Source organism: Scyliorhinus canicula, chromosome 1 (genome assembly GCF_902713615.1).
Source record: "Scyliorhinus canicula chromosome 1, sScyCan1.1, whole genome shotgun sequence".
In the NCBI taxonomy this organism is placed as follows: Eukaryota; Metazoa; Chordata; class Chondrichthyes; order Carcharhiniformes; family Scyliorhinidae; genus Scyliorhinus; species Scyliorhinus canicula.
The window spans coordinates 185549246-185571236 of NC_052146.1; the positions used below are offsets into that span (position 1 = coordinate 185549246).

Here is a 21991-nt window from a genome sequence, read left to right on the forward strand (position 1 = left end):
TCGGGCCGAAGTTTGGGGCATGGATCAGCTGCTATATAAGGAACCAAGGGCAAGTGTGCGCACGAATAATTCAAACTCGGGGTATTTTGCATAATATTGAGGCACGAGGCAGGGGTGCCCTAAGTCGCCCTTCTGTTTGCATTGGCTATAGAGCCCTTGACCATTGCTCTAAGGAGCTTAGGATTGTGGAAGAGGATAGTGTGGGATGGGGTAGAACATAGGGTGTCCTTATATGGAGATAATCTGCTCCTGTACATTTCGTAGTCAAAGGTATCGATGGGGGATATAATGGAGCTGCTTCAGAGGTTTAGGAAATTCTCGGGGAACAAGTTAAACCAAAGGGAAAAGTGAGGTTTTCAAGGTCTCCCCACTGGGAGTGGGAAGCAGTGTGTGAGGGTTGCCATTCCCCTTGGCAACATCTCATTTTAAGTATCTGGGGGTGGAGGTGGCTCGGGACTGGGCAGGGCTACGGAAGTCTAATTTTACCAGTTTGGTGGGGAGGGTGAAGGCTGGTTTGGTGCGGAGGGACAATCTTCCTTTGTCATTGGCAGGCCGGGTGCAGGCTGCAAAATGAATGTGTTGCCGCAGTTCCTATTTTTGTTCCAGTGTCTGCCGGTCTTTCTACCTAAATCATTCTTCAAGGGGATGGATAAGTTGATCTGCTCGTTCATTTGGCAGGGGAAGGTTTCCAGCATTAGGAAGCTGATATTGCAGAGGGGAAGGTGCAAGGGGGGGGGGGGGGTTGGGCCTCCCGAACTTGCTTTACTATTATTGGGTGGCAAATGCTGAGAATGTGAGAGGATGGTGCAAGTAGGGGAGGGCTCTGTGGGAAGGAAGGAGGCGGGCTCTTGCAGGGAGTTAGGGTTGCGGGTGCTGGTAATGGCACCGCTCCCAATGGTCCCAGGAAAGTATTCGGGGAGTCAGGTGGTGGTGGCCACACAGATGATTTGGAGGCAGTTTAGACTGCACTTTAAATTGAGGGCTAGGTCAGGGCGGATGAAGGTATAGGGCACACCTCACTAAATCAAGGATGAGCCAACTGTTCAAGGGTCCTGCGAATCATGTTCACATGTTTTGGTCCTGTCCGAAAATAGAAAATGTTTGGAGGTCGGTATTCAGGACAGTTTCAAGGACCTAACATGTGAATGTGAAGCCCCCCCCCCCCCCCCCCCCCCCCCCTCCCCCCTAGAAGCCATATTCCGGGTGTCGGACCAGCTCGAGCTGCGAGTGGGCAGATGTCATAGTCTTCACCTCATTGATCGCTCAAAGGCGGATTTTGTTGGGGTGGAGGTCATCCTCTCCACCCTGCGTCTCGGCATGGCAAGGGTATTTATTGGAGTTTTTGACCCTAGAGAAGGTACCGTTCGAGCTGAGGGGGATGAAGGAGGGGTTCCACAATTGTTGGGGTTTGTTTATTAAGCATTTTTGGGACTTGGTTACTGTTGGATGGGAGGTGGGGGGAATGTCTTGTTTGTTTGGGGGTTACTTGGGGCTGTTTGGGTGATGTATTTTGAAAATGTTGAAAATTTGCTGAATAAAAATATTTTTTTAAAAAACAAGGTCGAGCAGCACTTAAGCAACACTTGCTCAGCCAACCTCAGCCAGCTCACAACAATACCACCCAGGAGACTGGCCCCAAGATTCAGGGACGCAGACCTGGGGAAGCTCCTAGACGCAGTGGAGGCCAGGAGGGATATCTTGTTCCCCCGAGGGTCCCGGAGGGTCAGCCATAGGCCGGCCAGTGCTGCCTGGGACGAGGTGGCAGCAGCTATGAGTGCCGAGAGTGGCCTTCAGGAGGACTGGCCTCCGGTGCCAGAAAAAGGTCAATGACCTGTACAGAGCAGTAAGAGCGAGTAGACAGCAATTCACCCCCCCCCCCCACCCCCCCGGAGACCTTTCCGCCCCCATGCGAGCATTTACCCCCAACTTGCCATGCAGCCCTCACCCCGCCCTCCACCCCCACCTCTCCCTTCAACACCCCCCAACCCTTCCTGCACATCCCCCTCCCACCACTGTGGACCACTCGTGTGGCCAATGATGCCCTCTCTGTGTCTACTCAGGAAAAGCTCTCCCACAATCGCTGGGAGTGGGCCCAGCAGGCGGTGGCGTGCTAGACATAAGAATCCTCACTACTTTGGCCCTGGAGGTGACTGGTGTGGCTGAGGACAGAGCAGTCACCAATGCCGAGGCTGGCATACACCACATTGGTGAGGAACCACCAGGCCCCAGCCAAAGGCCTGTCAAACGTGAATTGTTATTGCCTTACTGACTGACCCATCTCTCCCACTGACCACATGTCCATTCTCCCGCAGGTCCTCCAGCCAATGGCCCATCCTGAGTGGCCCCCTCACCAGCCTCCCAGGAAAGCATCTTGGAGGAGAGCTCAGAGGAAGACACGATTGAGGCATCACAGCCGTCATCCCCACCCTCCACCAGCGGAGATACACGCACTTCGGTGGTAAATGTTAGTGGTGAGGCTTCTGGGGCACAATCTGGTGGGCACCATATTGCTGCTGAAGTACATCAGGTGGAGGCAGTAATGCCCAGGCAAGACATCAGTTGGAGGTCTGCTGAACCCCAGGATCCAGCTGGGTCCCAGCCTGATGCTGAGCCTGTGGAAGAGGTCAACCCGGAGCTGATGGAGACGTTAGAGCGTGACCAGGACATTCAGAGGGAGATATCATCGACATTCCAGCAAGTCTATAGCCGTTTGGAGGAGTCTAGAGACTATGGACGCATGAGATGTCGCCCGCAATGTGTGGCACCAAGGCCAACACTGCTAGGGTGGCGACCACAGTGGACAGCCAAGTGCACATCTTCGGCATCATTAGTGAAGGTGCCTAAGGCATCGCAGTCAGTGACGGCCATGGCTGAAGGTCTCTGCAAAATGTCTGACTAACTGGGGGACATCACCCAGTGGCTGACCTTGATGAGGTTCTGCGGGACGTCCTGCTCTCAATTGGGAATGGCCGGGTTGCTGCGGAGCTTGTCTCAGTCGCAGGTGAGCATTGCTGAGGCATTGCAGAGTATGTCCCAGTCACTGAGGAACATCGCCGAGTGCATCGACATAATGGAGTGGACGAAGGGGGACTGACAGGGTTGGCAGAGCCAGATGATGCAGGGGCAGCCGGGGCTCGAACCGTCTGCCCCCCCCATCCGAAAGTGAACCCCAGGGCCCTATGGTCACTGAGCGGGAGGAGGGGACGCCGCTTGCCAAACCAGACCCATCTCATGGTGTGGTGGTGGAGGCCAGCAGCTCCCCCAAGTTCCACCCCTCTGATGAGGCTGCATCTCACGGCCAGCACATCGGATAGGGCGGCACAACAGTGCATGTGCTGCTGACAAGTGAGCCGGGGGCCCTCCAGCCCTGGAGCACTCGTGCCAATGGCACCATAGGCCACGGGACAAGGTAAGCAGCTGGCTGCCTTCTTGTCTGATGTGCTCCTGGGAACACATCTAGACGTAGTGGTAGAGCTAGGAGGGCCAAGCACATCGAGGATCACTGAGGGCACCAGGGGGACAGGGTGGTCGTGGGGAAGGGCAGGTAGGTAGGGGGTGGGGGTGAGGGGGGGGGGGGGCGGCACCATCGGGTGAGTGGGGAATTGTTACACAGAATAAACACCCTTGTGCACAACCAGTCAGATGCCTGTCACTTTCTTCCTCAATGCGGGCTGACCGCCGAACTCCTGGCCCATCTCTCCAGGCAACTCCCCCTTCCTGTGGCACTCCCCACCCTCCTACTGTGGACATGTCCCTGGAGTTGGGTTCCACCCCGGGTGTTTGGATGTTGGCTTCTACATGTGTGGTGTTGCCTCCTGCAGTGTTGAAGCACAATGTCCAGGCATCAAGGTATGATTGGGATGCTAGGCAATGACTCCCACATGCATGGCCCGCCTACCCACGGGAATCCATTTGAGTTATGTGACGTGCTCACTTAACCACGATTACCAATTCCCAATTAGCAATAGCCTTCAGCCGCACGGCCAGAAGCCTTGACAGTGGGTCTAGGACAACTCATCGCGGCCGACTCAGCGCCAGCCCAACTCATCGCCAGCCCAACTCATCGCCAGCCCAACTCATCGCCAGCCCACAATAATAATAAAAACAAATACATAACAAGTAATTACCGACTAACTAGATCCACAAATTACTCAATTACCAACGCAACGCCTCTTCATACATAACAAGTAATTACCAACTAACTAGATCCACAAGTTACTCAATTACCAACACACCTATTTGTCAACAAATAAATCTGCTCCTCCACATAACAAGTAATAACCGAACTAGATCCACAAATGACCTTCAGGACAGGAACTTCAATTTTATTTGTTCCAATTTTAAACCCTTTACAATGGAGCAAATTTTAAGTCAGCGAGGCAAAGAGAAGTTTTCTCATAATGGATATTTGTTCATTTTTGATAAATTCAGTAAAACCGAAGGCGATTTGATGTTTTGGCGATGTGAACAGCTCAGCAGATGCAAAGCAAGAATTCACACAAGATTTGGAAACGTAGTGAAATTCATAAATACTCACACCCATGACTCTTCACCAATACGAATAGAAGTGGCAAGGACGACTACAAAAATTAAAACCCGAGCCGAGGAGACAATGGAAAACCCAAGTGTATTGATTAATGAAGTTTTGGCGAATGTTTCCCAAGCGGAACAAGGATCACTACCGTGTGCGTCTGCTCTGAAGAAAACAATTAGACGGAAACGGAATCAAATTAGCGTCCCTCCGCCAGACCCAATTGACCTTCATCAGTTAGCAATCCCTGATGAATATGTGACCTACGAAACGGAGCCAAACCAGAAGGAAGTTTTTTTACTAAAAGACAGTGGTCCCGGAGAAGACAGAATCTTGCTGTTTGGAAGGAGAAGTCGGTTGCAACAGTTGGCTTCATCAGAAGTTTGGTATGTAGATGGAACCTTTAAGATAGCTCCGAAGTTATTTTCTCAGGTTTATATTGTACTGGCTCAAAAATTCGGAGGTGTCATCCCAGTACTTTATGCTCTTTTACCTAACAAGCAAAAAGTTACATATTCAAGGTTATTTGAAATGATAAAAGAAATTGAGCCCACCGTAAACCCGAAATCAATTGTATGTGATTTTGAACTCGCGGCATTTAGTGCAATCAAAGAAATATTTCCAAACGTAGAATTAAAAGGGTGCTTCTTTCACCTTAGTCAAAATATGCAGAAGCACATTGAGGCTTCGGGTCTAACTTCTCGTTATAATAACGACAGCAAGTTTTCGTTACAAGTCAAGATGATACTGGCTCGTGCATTTGTCCCTGTCGAACATATAGATTCCTATATTGATGCCTTAGTTGACGAATTATCTACAGAGCATTTGCCAATCCTGAATTGGCTCGAAAACAATTATATAGGTCGGTTAAACAGACGCGGAAATAGCAGACGTGCCCCACTCTTCCCAATGGAAATGTGGAATTTGTATGTTCGAACTTTAAATCATGAAGACAGAACCAACAACCACGCAGAAATAAGTCTTTTCACCTCCATTAATTTTTATTGAGCACACCATGAATTTCAATTTTTAGTTGGGCTGGCGATGAGTTGGGCTGGCGATGAGTTGGGCTGGCGATGAGTTGGCGGCGATGAATCGGCGGCGATGAGTTGTCCCATTCCCTTGACAGTCGATAGGGGTCATGGATGGTCGGTGGGGCAGAAAGGCAGAGACAGGCTTTGCCCCCGGAACAGGCACACATGATCCAGGGGTTGGCATGTTTGTGCCACGCATGGTTGCCACTTCCCCCATGGCAGCCCATCCCTGCCAAGCACTGGGGCGGCAAGCCTCGCGCTCACTGGCTCTTTGCCTGTGAGCAAAGATGGCTACTCACCTGCTTGGCTCCCCACAGAAGCCTTCCACCAGGTTCACATTTTTCAAAAGGAGTACTAATCGGCGCCAGCGTGATCACTTGCTCGGGATGCCGCTGAATCACGGGAGGCTGTTGGATATGGGGTGGCTCTCATTAATTGTATAGGAATAGGGCATAAGTGGTGATAATTGGTTTCTCGCCATGCGACGGCGAGATCTCGATTTCGCCTACGGGAGTGGGCCGGCCAAATCTCAAACTGTTTGGCGCCTGGTGCGGTTCTCATTTTCGGCCTCTCCCGCTATTCGCCGGCCTCGTTTCGCTTGAGCGAGAGCACGAGGCCAGAGAATCGGGCTCTAAGGAATCTTTTGGCTGAATCGCACCCTTGATATTTTTACAAACAGTTGCTATGTTTTTAATTGATTGGTTTGAATATGCAAACAGAGTCATTGGAAGTACTCATGGAAGATTTACCTTCCCTTTTAGGTAATCAATTTACAAAAAATCTCTTTTATGAAATATTTAACCTTATTAACAAACATTGTGTCAATATATAGAAGCCAGTAATCACACCTCTGCCATTCATGCTTGTTATTGTTTAGTTTTCAAATATGGGCATTGGATTGTTTAAATACACCCCTTACCTTGTCATTTTTCCATTGACCTGTGTAGATTATACCGTTGGGTGTCATGTGAGTTCCAAATCCATTTCTCTCCAATGTACCATCTTCAGTTCTTGTACATTCCCCTTCTGTAGAAAAACATGGCTGACTTGGGCAGGGTTCCCAGGCTGGACTGAACAAGCAACTCAGATAATGTAATAAACCATAAGAGTGACAGTCCAGCATATGTACTATCCTTTTTTTAAACGTATTTTTAATCAGAAAATTTTCATTTATAACATACAGAATTGTCAGCAAATTTATACAATTTTTATAAGAATTCCAACCCAGCCCCCCCATTCCATATTTACCCTTAACCGTCCCCTCCTTCCTAACCATCCCCTAATTGCTGATAACAACCAATTCCTTAAAGAAGATAATGAACAGCAGCCACCTAGAGTAAAACCCTTCCTCCGATCCCTATTTGGATACTTTATCTTTTCCAAATGAAGGAATTACGACAGATCCCTCAACTGTGGTGGTATGAATAGGAGCACTGCCATTGGTGCAGAGCACTGGTTTCCCATTGGCTCTGGCTGGTCATGTGCCTCTCGGCTGATTGGCTGGGACTAATCATGTGACTGCTCACCAATTGGTCGAGAGGCTAGTAGACCCCACCTCCGAGGCGGGGTATAAGTACCCAGAGTTCCCGGCGGTCGGCCTTTCACTGTAGTCGACCACCGGGCTAACATCTAGCTGATTAAAGCCTAAGTTTGGACCTTCATTGTGTCTCGCGTCCAATTAATGGTACATCAATTTAATCAGCTAGAATTTTGAAATGGAGCTACGCATCAAGCCTGACTGCCTCCGCATCAGCCCGCATGCTTCCCCAAGTTTCTGCGACAGAGCACATGGAACTTTTAGTCAGAGACGCTAACGTTGCCGACATGCAATCCTCTTCTATCCGCCAACGATTGCTGGAGAAGAACGCCCTCAGCCTAGCTGAGGCAAGGACCCTCGCAACTTCCCTGGAGGTCGCCGACCTGAACGCCCGCGCATATGCCCCCGGCCGCACGGCAACCCCTTGGCCTTCATGGCACGCGCCACCTCCGTCTTCCGCTGACCTCGACCCCCCCAGGCCTGCGCTGCGGGACGCTCCGACAAGCTAGCGGGGCCCCGCTGCTATTTTTGCGGCTTCTCAAAACACCCCCGCCCGCGCTGCCCGTCCCGCTGTATGTAAGAGCTGCGGGAAGAAGGGCCATTACACTGTGGTCTGCCAGACCAAGTCAGTCGCTGCTGTTCTGCGCAGCGACCGCGGATCGCCCCCCCACCCGGGCCCTCCGAGGGCCCAGCGCCGCGCACCGTCCTCTCCGGCTCACCTCCTGGCCCCCGCAACAGGCCCACGGTCCTCCTTACACCCGCTCCCGGCTGCCCTGACCGGCCCGCAGATGCCGCTGACCCTGCCCCCAGCCGCCACGAGGGTCCCACGGGCGCCGCCATCTTGGGCCCCGGACGCCGCGTGTGGGCCTCGGGCGCCGCCATTTTGGGGCTCCAACTCCACGTGCGGGTCCTGGGCGTCGCCATCTTGGGGCCCCGACTCCACGTGCGGGTCCTGGGCGCAGCCATCTTGGGCCAACACGGAAGGCCCTGCCAGCGATTACTCTGCCACCGAGGATGATCTGGAACTCTCGCTACGACTTGGTTCCATCACGCTCGACCAGTCGCGACCACGCACGCTCGCCAAGATAACGACGTCGATCCAGCTCAACGGGCATGGGACGAAATGCCTACTGGACTCCGGGAGCACGGAAAGTTTTGTCTACCTCGACACGGTAAGACGCTGCGCGCTCCCCATCCACCCAGTCAAACATAAGATCGAGTTAGCCTCGGGTTCGCACTCCGTCCAGATCACCGGGTGCTGCATAGCGGACCTCACGGTCCAGGGGAGGGTTTTCAAAAACTACAAACTCCTCATCCTCCCCCGTCTATGCGCACCGGCACTCTTGGGCCTTGATTTCCAGTGCAACCTGCAGAGCTTGATCTTCCAATTAGGCAGCCATATTCCCCCCCTTACTGTCTGCAGCCTCGCGTCCCTCAAAGTGGACCCCCCTTCCTTGTTTGCTAATCTCACCCCAGATTGTAAACCTGTCGCCACTAGGAGCAGACGATACAGTGCCCAGGACCGGACCTTCATCGGGTCCGAGGTCCAGAGGCTCATAAAGGAAGGAGTCATCGAGGCCAGCAACAGTCCCTGGCGAGCCCAAGTGCTGGTAGTTCGGACTGGGGAGAAAAACCGGATGGTCATTGACTACAGTCAGACCATCAACAGGTTTACGCAGCTGGGCGTGTACCCTCTCCCCCGTATTTCCGACTGGTTAACAGGATCGCGAAATACAAAGTCTTTTCCACGGTGGACCTTAAGTCTGCCTACCACCAGCTCACCATCCGCGCGAGTGACCGCAAGTACACCGCGTTTGAGGCAGATGGGTGCCTCTACCACTTCCTCAGGGTTCCATTCGGTGTCACAAATGGGGTCTCGGTCTTCCAACGGGAGATGGACCGAATGGTCGACAAGTACGGTTTATGGGCTACCTTCCCGTATCTCGATAACGTCACCATCTGCGGCCACGACCAGCAGGACCATGACGTCAACCTCCGAAAATTCCTCCGAACCGCAGAACTCCTTAATTTAACCTACAATAAGGATAAGTGCGTGTTTAGCACCGACCGTCTAGCCATCCTTGGCTACGTAGTGCATAACGGAGTGATAGGCCCCGATCCCGAACGCATGCACCCCCTAATGGAACTCCCTCTCCCCAACACCCTCAAATCCCTCAAACGCTGCCTGGGCTTCTTCTCCTATTACGCTCAGTGGGTCCCCACCTATGCCGACAAAGCCCGCCCCCTCATCCAGTCCACCTCCTTTTCCTGTCGATGGAGGTCCGCCAGGCCTTTAGCCGCATTAAAGCGGATATCGCAAAGGCCACGATGCATGGTATCGACGAGTCCCTCCCATTCCAGGTCGAGAGCAACGCGTCCGAAGTTGCTCTAGCGGCCACCCTGAACCAAGCGGGCAGACCCGTGGCCTTCTTCTCCCAGACCCTCCACGCTTCCGAACTCCGCCATTCCTCGGTGGAAAAGGAGGCACAGGCCATAGTTGAAGCTGTGCGATATTGGAGGCACTATCTGGCCGGCAGGAAGTTTACCCTCCTCACGGACCAACGGTCAGTAGCCTTCATGTTCGATAATGCACAGAGGGGCAAGATCAAGAACGACAAGATCTTGCGGTGGTGGATCGAGTTGTCCACGTACAACTACGATATCTTGTATCGTCCTGGGAAGCTCAACGAGCCTCCCGATGCCCTATCCCTTGGTACCTGCACCAGCGCGCAGATTGACCGCCCCCGCTCCCTCCACACGGACCTCTGCCATCCAGGGGTAACCCATTTTTACCACTTTATCAAGACCCGCAACCTGCCCTACTCCGTTGAGGAAGTCAGGGCCGTCACCAGGGACTGCCACATCTGCGCAGAGTGCAAACCGCACTTCTACCGCCCCGATCAAGCGCATCTGATCAAGGCGTCCCGCCCCTTCAGTATAGACTTCAAGGGTCCTCTCCCCTCCAACAACCGCAACACATATTTCTTGAGCGTTATTGACGAGTACTCCCGTTTCCCTTTCGCCATCCCCTGCCCCGACATGACCACAACAACCGTCATAAAGGCCCTCCTGTCCATTTTCTCCCTGTTCGGTTACCCCGCGTACATCCACAGCGACCAGTGGTCCTCCTTTTTTTTTTTTTTTTTTTTTTTTTTTTTTTTTTTTTTAATTTTTTTATTGGAATTTTTTGCAGAAAATATAACAAAAAGTATAGCAAAAAGCAGTAATATGCAACTAACAGCCCCCTAACACCCACAATTCCCCCCATACCGTAACATCACATGTATCACATTCCCCCACCCCCCCCCCCAAACAAGAGAACTTAACCATAAATTAAAATTAGATAATCAAATTTAAATAAAATAAGCTAACATAATCAACGCCCCCCCCCCCCTCACCCCCCCCCCCCCCCCCCCGGGTTGCTGCTGCTACTGTCCCAGTACCCTATCGTTGAGCCAGAAAGTCGAGGAAAGGTTGCCACCGTTTAAAGAACCCTTGCACCGATCCTCTCAGGGCGAATTTAACCTTCTCAAGCTTAATAAAGCCCGCCATGTCATTGATCCAGGTTTCCACGCTTGGGGGCCTCGCGTCCTTCCACTGTAGCAAAATCCTTCGCCGGGCTACTAGGGACGCAAAGGCCAGCACACCGGCCTCTTTCGCCTCCTGCACTCCCGGCTCTACCCCAACCCCAAAGATCGCGAGTCCCCATCCTGGCTTGACCCTGGATCCCACCACCCTTGACACCGTCCTCGCCACCCCCTTCCAGAACTCCTCCAATGCCGGGCATGCCCAGAACATATGGGCATGGTTCGCTGGACTCCCCGAGCACCTGGCACACCTATCTTCACCCCCAAAGAACCTATTCATCCTCGTCCCAGTCATGTGGGCCCTATGCAGCACCTTGAATTGGATGAGGCTAAGCCGCGCACACGAGGAGGAAGAATTTACCCTCTCCAGGGCATCAGCCCATGTCCCGTCTTCGATCTGTTCCCCCAGTTCCCCCTAGTGGTCCTCCTTTATGAATGACGAACTGCGTCAATTCCTGCTCAGCAGGGGCATAGCCTCTAGCAGGACGACCAGTTATAACCCTCGGGGTAACGGACAGGGCAAGCGGGAGAATGGCACCATCTGGAAGACCATCCTGCTGGCCCTACGGTCCAGAGACCTCCCTATCCCCCGTTGGCAAGAGGTCATCCCCGACGCCCTCCATTCAATCCGGTCGCTCCTCTGTACCACCACTAATCAAACACCTCATGAACGTCTTCTTGTTTTCCCTACAAAGTCGTCCTCAGGATCCCCTCTCCCGACCTGGCTGGCCACCCCCGGGTACATCTTGCTCCGGAAGCATGTGCGGGTGCACAAGTCCAACCCATTGGTTGAGCGAGTCTAGTTACTCCACGCCAACCCGCAGTATGCGTACGTGGAGTATCCCGACGGTCGGCAGGATACGGTCTCGCTTCGGGACCTGGCACCCGCCGGCGTGCGGCCTCCCCCCCTACATCAACACCTCCCCCCCCAATCCCCCCAGCGCCCCCTGTGCCCCCACGACCCAGCGCACAGACCCCCCCTTCCGCGATTACAGTGTCTCCACCACCGGCCCGGGGTACGGAGACACATCTACGACCGACGCTCCCGGAGTCAAGAACGACCACCGGCCCGACGTTACCGGCTCCACTGCGACGGTCCACCAGAACACCATGGGCACCCGACAGGCTGATCGTGTCCATCTGATGCAACCATGGGACTTTATTGGACTCTATTGTAATATTATTTTTTGCACCCAACTGTATTCGGTTTTGTTCACTTTTGCCACGAGCCAGTGGGCAGCCCCCATCTTCTCGATTGTCTCTATTCATCCCACCAGTCCTCGCCCCCCCCTCTCTCTTTCCCCTTACAACACCCCCCACCTGGCTTCTTTCTCCACAAGGGGTGAATGTGGTGGTATGAATAGGAGCACTGCCATTGGTGCAGAGCACTGGTTTCCCATTGGCTCTGGCTGGTCATGTGCCTCTCGGCTGATTGGCTGGGACTAGTCATGTGACTGCTCACCAATTGGTCGAGAGGCTAGTAGACCCCGCCTCCGAGGCGGGGTATAAGTACCCAGAGTTCCCGGCGGTCGGCCTTTCACTGTAGTCGACCACCGGGCTAGCTGATTAAAGCCTAAGTTTGGACCTTCATCGTGTCTCGCGTCCAATTGATGGTACATCACCAACCATGCCAAACCCTTAGACGGCGCCGGTGCAATTCATCCAAGCAAGACTCATCTCCGGGCTATCAGAGAGGCGAAGGCCAAGATATCATCCTTCTTCCCTTTCTGCAGCTCGGAAAGAACCCACTCATATGTGCCTTGATCAAATGCGCCCTGTGTACCACTTCAAACTGAATCAAACTGAGCTTTGTACACGAGGAGGTAAAATTGACCCTATGCAGAACCTCGCTCCACATACCCCCTCCAAAACCAAACCCAACTCTTTCTCCCATTTCCCCTTTACTTCCTCCAGTAAAGCTTTCTTCATCGCCATCATCGGCCCAAGTATATCTGATATCCTCCCTTCCCCTATCTTATCAAGAGGCAGCACCTTATCAATAATGAAGGTGTCGGCAACTGAGGAAACAAAGAGTCCCTTATGCACAAAGTTCCACACCTGCAAATACCTAAAAACATTCCCTTCAGGAATTGAAACTTCACCACCAACTCTTCCAGCCCAGCAAACCTACCCTCCATGAACAAATCCCTAAACGTCTCCTCCCCCTTCTTCTCCCAAATCTTATACGATGAATCGTATAACCCAGCCGGTATAAACCAGTACCATAGTTGAATCTTCTTCCGGAGGTTCAGACTTGTATAGCCCCCGGGAAAAGGTCTCAAAAACCCAACTGAACTTCTCTGGAGCAGAAACCAACCCTCCCTGGAGTTCTTAACCTGAACTATCTCCTGAGAGGCCACCTCAGCTGGTGAGCCAATAAATGGCTGGCCTTCGCCCCATACTCGTAAAACGCCCTGTCACACAACGAAGCTGGCTCATCTCCTTCCCCAACTCAAACTCCATCTGAAACTTCTTCCTCTCCGCGAACAGCTCTGCTCCAGAGTATTGACGAGTCACCTCAAGGATGGAATCCTCTTGGTAGACTTATCTCTATGAGCTTCAAACAAAATTATCTCCTGTCTGTTGACCACCTTTAGTGCTTCCCAGAAAGTGGAATGTGGGACCTCCTCATTCTTAGAAAATCCACAAAACCCAGTGGTGGTCACCATATTGAAAATGTGGAGACAATTACCACTTTAAATTGGGAGCGGTATCAAAGATGGTGCTGATTTGTGCTAATCAGATATTCGAGCCGGCAAGGCTGGTAGCCAGGTTGAGAGGCTGGGAGGGCAAGAGGGCGCAAGGAATGATGGATCTGATTCTGGAAGGATGATTCGCGGGTTTTGAGACGCTGTCGGAGAAGCTTGGGCTTTCACAGTCGGAAAACGTTACAAAGAACAAAGAAAAGTACAGCACAGGAACACACCCTTTCAGCCTTTCAAGCCTGCGTCGACCATGCTGCTCCTCTAACCTAAACCTTCTACACTTTCAGGGTCTGTATGCCTCTATTATCATCCTATTCATGTATTTGTCATGATGCCCGTTAATTGTCACTATCGTACCTGCTTCCACCACCTCCTCCAGCAGAGAGTTCCAGATATTCACTACCCTCTATGTAAAAAGCTTGCCTTGAACATCTCCTCTAAACTCTGCACTTCGTACCTTAAACCTATGTTCCCTAGTAATTGACTCTTCCACCCTAGGAAATAGCTTCTGACTATCCACTTTGTCCATGTCCCCTATAATCCCGAATGTAGATTTCTATCAGGTCGCTCCTCAATCCCCATCGTTCCAGTGTGAACAAACCAAGTTTATCCAACCTCTCCTCATAGCTAATGCCCTCTATACCAGGCAACATCCTGGTAAACCTCTTCTGTACTCTCTCCAAAGCCTCCACATTCTTCTGGTAGTGTAGCGACCAGAATTAAACACTATATTCCAAGTTTGGATAACTAAGGTTCTATGCAGCTGCAGCATGACTTGGCAATTTTTATACTCAATTCCCAAGCCGATGAAGGTAAGCATGCTTTAAGTATCTGTCGGTTTGGGACTTTGCGGGGAAGATTTTTCCCTCATCCCGGCAGTGTTGCCATCGTCGCTGTTGGAAAGCATTTTGTTGCTTACGGGGACGGAGGAGGGCAGTAGTTCAGGAATTTACAGGAGGATCTTGGCAGAGGATGCCGCATCCCTGGAAGGGGTTAAGGATAAATGGGAGGAGGAGTTGGGGGACGCCACTTTGTCGTACATGAGGCTTCCGGTTATACAGTTAACAAGGGCTAGGATAAGACAGCTGTTTGAGGGAGTTGATAAGTGTGAGCGCTATGGGAGGGGCCCGGCAAACCATGTGCGTGTATTCTGGACATGTCCTGAGCTGGTGATAGTCTGGGTCTCCTTCTTCAGCACCATGTTGGCGATTCTGCAAATGAATTGGAGTCTAGTCCTCTAGGGGCCATATTGGGGGTGTCAAACCTGCCGGAGCTGCAGACGGGTGGGGGGGCAGATGTTGTAGCCTTCATCGCGCTGATCACTCGCAGGTGGGCTCTGCTGGAGTGGAGGTCAGCTTCTCCACCCAATACTCAGTATGGATGGGGGATCTTATGGAGTTTCTACATCTTAAGAAAATTAAGTACACCATAAGGGGTGCAACTGAGGGGTTCTACAAAAGATGGTAGTCGTTTATTCTGATCTTCAAAGAGCTAGTCACCGTCAGCATTGTGGGGGGTGCAAGTGTTGTTGTTGCTTTGGGTTTGTTTTTCATGCTTTATTGTTTTGTACTTCTCAAAATGTTTAATAAAAACATTTTTTTAAAAATCCACATAATTTCCAACAGCAGAAACCATCCTCTCACAAAACCCCTTATCTGCAAGCAACGTCTTATCCAACATCCACGGGGTTTGCTGAGCACAGCCCATCTCAAACTACATATCCACATAGTGTGAGGTGTGGTCTGACATTACAATCGTCGAGTACCCTGCTCCCACAATCCCAAGGAATAACGACTGCTCCACCACAAATAAATCAATACGGGAGTAGACCTGATGCACATGCGAAAAGAAGGAAAACTCCTTCTCCCTCAAGTTTCTAAATCTCCACAGGTTCACAGCCGCAGCTCTCACCTATATCGCTCCTGTTAATTAACATAACTAGTTAATTAACTAGTTATTAACATAACATAACTAGTGTGGTGATTCCCCACCTCTGGAATGATCAAAGTTATAATACAACGTATTCAACAAACAGCTGCCCTACAGAAACCCAACTATAATATCAAATATTTCAGGAAGGAAAAACATATACCCACGCTCAAACATTTCCACCAATACAGTAAAAAAAACGAAAGAACCACGGGCGCGATTCTCCGCTCCCGGGAAAAATCGTGAAGGCCGTCGTGAACTCGGCTGAGTTTCACGATGGCCTCGGAGTCCGCTCCTCTCACCAAATTCACCCCCACCCAGGGGGCTAGGAGCGGCGCTCCGTTATTCTCGGCCGCCGAGAATTATGCGATGGCGGTGCCTATGTGACGTCAGCCGCGCTTGCACAGGTTGGCCGGCTCCAACCCGCGCATGCGCGGCTGACGTCACGACGGCTGACAGATCGAACCCGCGCATGCGCAGTGGCCGTCTTTCCCCTCAGCCGCCCCGCAAGACGTGGCGGCTTGATCTTGCGGGGCGGCGGAGGGGAAATAGTGCGTCCGATTGACATGCCGGCCCAACGATCGTTGGGCACCGATCGCGGGCCTGTCCCCTCCCGAGCACAGTCGTGGTGCTCATTCCCCACCAGGCCCTCTACAAGCCCCAAAATGGGCATCTCACGGCGATTTCACGACGGCAGTGACCAGGTGTGGTTGCCGCCGTCGTGAAACGGTCGCGAACGTCAGGCCGCTCGGCCCATCCGGGTCGGAGAATCGCCGGTCGCCGTGAAAAATGGCGAGCGGCGATTCATCCGAGCGGGGGTGGGAGAATCGCGGGGGGCACCAGGGGGTCGTGAAATTAGTCGGGGGGCTCTCCCGCGATTCTCCCACCCGGCGTGGCGAGCGGAGAATCGCGCCCCACATATCCAGAAAAAAAGGCAAAGAAATAGCAAAACACATCAAAAGAACCACTATTCAGGTGTAACCACCATTCAGGTGTAACCAACAACTTCATTAAATTTCCCCCCAGTCCATGCATCATCACAAAGTCATTTGCCTCCTCCAGCGTGTTGAAATAATAGTCCTGGACTCTGAACGTAACCAGAAGACGAGCCGGGTACCCCACTCCAAAATGCACCATGCTCTTGTAAAGAGCCACTTTGGCCTTGTTAAACCCTGCATGCTTTTTTGCCAGTTCAGCCCCGACGTCCTGATAAATTCTGATGGGATTTCCCACCTCGGGATCCTCTCCTCTCCAAGTGTCCGTGAGTCTTCGATTGGGATTCTGTTTATTGTCACGTGTACTGAGGTACAGTGAAAAGATGTTTTCTGCGAGCAGCTCAACAGATCATTAAGTACATGAAAAGAAAAGAAAATACATAATAGGGCAACACAAGGGGCGCGATTCTCCGCTCCCCATGCTGGGTTGGAGAATCGCAGGAGGGCCGGGCGACTCATTTCACGCCCCCCTGGCGGCCCCCGCGATTCTCCCACCCCCCCGGTCGGAAGAATCGCCGCTCGCCGTTTTTCATGGCGACCGGCGATTCTCCGACCCGGATGGGCCGAGCGGCCTGCCGTTCGCGACCGTTTCACGACGGCGGCAACCACACCTGGTCGCTGCCGTCGTGAACATAGGCGCCAAAGGCCCGTTTGAAGCTTGTGGGGGGCGGAAAGGGGAGTGAGCACCACGGCCGTGCTCGGGAGGGGACTGGCCCGCGATCGGTGCCTACCGATCGTCGGGCCGGCGTCTCAAAGCGACGCACTCTTTCCCCTCTGCCGCCCCGCAAGATCAAGCCGCCACGTCTTGTGGGGCAGCGGAGGGGAAGATGGCCACCGTGCATGCGCGGGTTTGAGCCGTCAGCCGCGCATGCGCGGGTTGGAGCCGGCCAACCTGTGCATGAGCGGCTGACGTCACATAAGCACCGCCGTCGCGTCATTCTCGGCGCACCGCCCAAGCGTCAAGGCCCGGCCGCCGAGAATAACGGAGCGCCGCTCCTAGGCCCCCGGGCGGGGGTAAATACGGTGAGAGGAGCGGCCTCCGAGGCCGCCGTGAAACTCGCCCGTGTTCACGACGGCCTTCCCGATTTTTCCCGGGAGCGGAGAATTCCGCCCAAGGTACACAATGTAACTACATAATACTGGCATTGGATGAAGCATACAGGGGTGTAGTGTTAATGAGGTAAGTCCATAAGAGGGTCCTTTAGGAGTCTGGTAACAGCGGGGAAACAGCGAGTCGAACTGTAATCGCCCGTGGCGGCTCCCTAGAACTGGGCTTCTGTCTTAACGACTGTGTTGTTCCTCGTGTCTTAATAAAGCTTGTAGTCTCAAAGTTGGAAAATTTGTTCTCTCTTCAGAGCTTAACTTACGGCTACCTCAAATGCTGCCTGCTTGTGTCTGTGTCCTGCTTTCAGTTCTGCCTTCCGTGAAGTGTGTCCTCACTTCCTGTCCCTGTGTATATATAGCTCTCCCGTGCTCCCTCTAGTGCTTGCTCAGTTGTATTGCATCTACTCAGATCTGCAATCACCACATCCCCCTTTTTTCTTTACATATTTTCTGTACATCGTTAAAGAAAATTGTACAAAACAGTTACTTATGATATGTGTATCTATACAAGTGATGGTGCTATTGCATATTTTACAAAGCCAATTTATATTTATGAGTCCAATCTTAATAAAAGCATTTATGAGTCCAAACTTGATGAATTTGTTCAGAGTTTTTTCTTTTGTTGTTGTTGACTTGGTGATATTGATATTGCAACTCCGTTGTGAATGTTGGTGTTCCTTGTTATTTTAAGTAACCAATGCGTCATCCCGAGGTGTTTGCATGGTCGAACCACTGATGTTGACTGACATGAACTTTTTTTCTGTGCTTGTGGTATCGATTTATTATGTCATCTGCCTTGAAAGCTGGTGTGCTTGCTTGTTCTGGAGCAGATGTGAGTTTGTGCGATTCGTTGCCATCCCATGGCATGTATGTAGTCTTGTCATTGTTTTGCAGTGTGCTGTGGCATTGTCCTTCATGTGCAGAGTTGTGCCATTTTGTGCAAGTCGTTGTTTCATTGCTGTTGTTTCTGTCGTTCCTGTCTTTGTTGTTTTCGTTGCCGTCCTTGTTGCTGTTTTTGTCGTTTCTGTCTTTGTTGTTGTCGCTATCTTTGTTATGCTTCTTGTTGGTTTTGTTGTTTTTCTTGTAGTTTTTGTCGTTGTGCTTGTAGTTTTTGTTGGTGCTGTTGTTCTTGTTTCTGCAGTGCTTCTTGCGATTTTTGGTGTTCTTATCACGCTTCATGTTGCTTTTGTTCTTGCTGTTGTTGTTCTCGTTTCTGCTGTGCTTCTTTTGGCTTTTGTTTTTCTTGTTATGCTCAATGAGTGTCCCGTGTGGATAATTTGAGTCATTGAACGTTTCGTCTCGAGAATGGTGAGAATGATCTGATGTTGCATTGATGCTGGTGACATCAGTCATTTGTGGTGGATTTGATTTGTCGTCTTTGCTTTTTTTGTGCTCCTCTTCCGGAGTCAAAATCTTTATAATTTCAGTAGATGTGGTCTCACTGGACTCTTGGTGCTCCTCTTCCAGAGTCAAAATCTTCATGGTTTCTGTTGATGTGGTCTCACTGGACTCTTGGTGCTCCTCTTCTGGAGTCAAAATCTGGATGGTTTCTCTTGGCGTGGTCTCTCTGGACTCTTGGGTGGCCCTACTCTGTGCTTCTGTACAGACAAGCTGAGAACTGTCAGTCTCGCTGTGATCCTGTACCTCCTGTATGTCGAGTGTGATCACCTTGTCACTGTTTTCGCATGCAGTGGGTAGATGTACATTGTCTTCTTCTTGTTTCTGTGAGCTTGGTAGACTTTCATAGTCTGCTTGCGGTTGCTCAGATACAGCGGGTTGACCTTCATGGTCTTGTTCATGCATGGTGTTCGCCAGGGAGTGTTTGCTTGCTTCCCTTTTGGAGTCTTTCATCACTCTCTCTGTGGAGCCTGTCATCGCTCTCTCTGTGGAGTCTTTCTGTGCTCTCTGTGTGGCGTCGTCTTCATCTTGGGCATTGCTGTCATCCAATGTATTGACGATCTGCCATGGCACCATGGTGTTGGATTCATCTACCACGAGTAGATTCGTGTTGAGCTTTGCGACCGTGTCGCTGATGCTGTGATCAACATATCCGAATAACTCAGCCATGTCTGAGTAGTATTCTTTGAAAACCAAATCATCTTGGTTGGATTCATCTACCATGAGTAGATTCGTGTTGAACTTTGCGACCGTGTCACTGATGCTGTAATCAGCATATCCGAATAACTCAGCCATGTCTGAGTAGTAATCTTCGAAAAACAAATCATCTTTTTTTGTTTTTGATTTCTTTTTGTTCTCTTCACTTTGGGTGGTGCAGACTGCTTTTTCCAGGGTGTTGTGCGAGTTGTTTTCAACTGCTGGTTTAAGTTCAGGCGTTTTTCTGTGTTCTGAGGCAAGAAAATTTGGTTTTACCGCTTTAAGTATTTTGTTTTCAATTTTCGGGCATTTCCGTTTTAAGTAGGTGTGGTCCGGATGCTCAGACATCATGACGCTCGTGACGTCATGCATAGGAATCAATTGCGCATGCGCAAATCGGCCTTCCTTTACTGTGCGGTTTTGTGTCCAATGCGCATGCGCGCCTTGCGCATGCGCATAACGATCCGCGACCAAAACGTTTTGATAACAATCAGCAACGTGAACTTTTTTTAACTGCGCATGCACGGCTGGCGCATGCGCAGAACGATAAACGGGTGATTGTAACTGCGCATGCGCGGCTTCCGTTTCCTACGCATGCGCAGACGCAGTTTGTAGTTCTTTGTCTGCCCGAGACTGTAAAATGTGCTCTGACGCCATTTTATCGCGGATTTCAGCGTTATTTTCTTTCTGAAAGTTGTAAGTTCCCTTTCCTTTCGATCTGGACTGAATTTCAGCCATTTTGGCTTTGTGAAAAATTCAAGTTATTTCTTCTTTTTGATCTGTACTTTTCACTCGCGATTTCTTGACTGAAACCTTTCTGTTCTGATTTTGATTGTTTAAGTTTTGCATCACTCAGTCTCTGTGCAGTTTGGCCTCTGAGCATACCGTGCTGTTCAAATTCCTTACAGTACTCTTCAAATTTGTTTAGTATTATTTGTAAGCTGTTGCTGGCTTCATCTTTTGAGTATTTAAATCCATTATAAACTTTCCTAGCTTCATGTCCTGCGATGAGCATTGCTATTTTAATTTCATCTGAGGCTGCTGCTACATCATTAGCTATGATATATAAATCGAACATTTGTTTAAACATTTTCCAGACATTTCTCACATTGCCGGTTGTGTCCAGCTGAGGTGGGGTTCCATGCCACATCCTCGAATAAGCGATGTCTTCCCAAGTCCAATGTCCAGTAGGAGATTTCCATGCCATTTTGTTCTTTCTGTATCTGCAGCTGAGTTGTCCTGTAGTAAGCGTCTGAAGCCACTCCTGGTACCATATGTTCTTCCTCGTGTCTTAATAAAGCTCGTAGTCTCAAAGTTGGAGAAGATGCTTTATTGTGAATTCGTTCTCTCTACAGAGCTTAACTTACGGCTACCTCAAATGCTGCCTGCTTGTGTCTGTGTCTTGCTTTCAGTTCTGCCTTCCGTGAAGTGTGTCCTCACTTCCTGTCCCTGTATATATATAGCTCTCCCGTGCTCCCTCTAGTGCTTGCTCAGTTGTATTGCATCTACTCAGATCTGCAATCACCACAACGACCAGTGGGCCCGGTCCACTTTGGGAGGGTTCGCGAAGACTCTTCCTCCACCAGCATCCAGAACACCTTCGCCACCTACTCCGTGGCACTCGTGCCTACTGTGCCCTCAGGCAGCCCGCGATCTTCAAATTCTGGTGTCTGGAGCGATTCTCCAGGTCATTGGCCTTGGCCTTCAATGTCTTCTTCCCTCGGTCACTATACTCCCTGACTGCTTTCTCCACCTTCTAAATCATCGAGCCCTGTACGTCCAGTCATTGTTCCACCCTGTCCAAAGTGACACGAATGGATGCCACTGCCACTTCAATCGCTTTTGCCAGGTCATCAGCAAACATTTGTCTCTGTTTCTTCAACTCCTGCATTAGGAGTTCCACCATCCTCTCAGTTGTCCATTGAGAGGGTAATGATGACTCAGGGGCCTCTGTCATTTACTCTCCTCCTGCGACACAAGGGCCTTCCATGTCACTCGAGGACCCTTTATTCAATTTGTTCCTCGTATTATAACTTACAGATATCACACACCAAAGGGGAAACTAACAGTCCCAAATTACCCTACTTTTCTCTCCAAACAACACCCGTTAAACAGGTAAAAAGGGCCAAAAACCGAATCCCCAAATGGGAGCCACCTTGTGTGTGACCGTTCACCTTATAAAAGCCACTGGAAGGAGTTGGGGGACTCTCCATAAGCTTAATTTTACCAGGCTGGTGGAGCAGATGGAGGAGGAATTTAAAAGGTGGGACATGGTGCCGCTATCGTTGGCGGGTAGAGTGCAGTCCGTCAAAATGATGGTTCTCCCGAGGTTCTTGTTCCTTTTTCAGTGTTTGCCCATCTTTATCCCTAGGGCCTTTTTTAGAAGGGTGACTAGCAGCATCATGAGCTTTGTTTGGGCGCATGGGACCCCGAGGGTGAAGAGGGTCTTCTTGGAGCGGGGTAGAGGTGTGGGGG

At 51.0% G+C, this 21991-nt stretch overlaps 1 protein-coding gene across 4 annotated transcripts in view; it reads right to left on the reverse strand.

The window, feature by feature from the left end:
* Positions 1-21991, reverse strand: part of morn2 (MORN repeat containing 2) — an 83001-nt gene that overhangs the window by 34231 nt on the left and 26779 nt on the right. For 2 of the 4 annotated variants that reach the window (XM_038804246.1, XM_038804255.1), the window contains one exon: positions 6485-6591. The exons of 1 other annotated variant lie outside the window; for it this stretch is intronic. In XM_038804246.1, coding sequence (XP_038660174.1) covers positions 6485-6591 — 107 coding nt within the window. Of the gene's footprint in view, positions 1-6484; positions 6636-21991 lie in introns of all 4 variants that reach the window. One more of the 4 variants, XM_038804262.1, reaches the window with a different exon arrangement.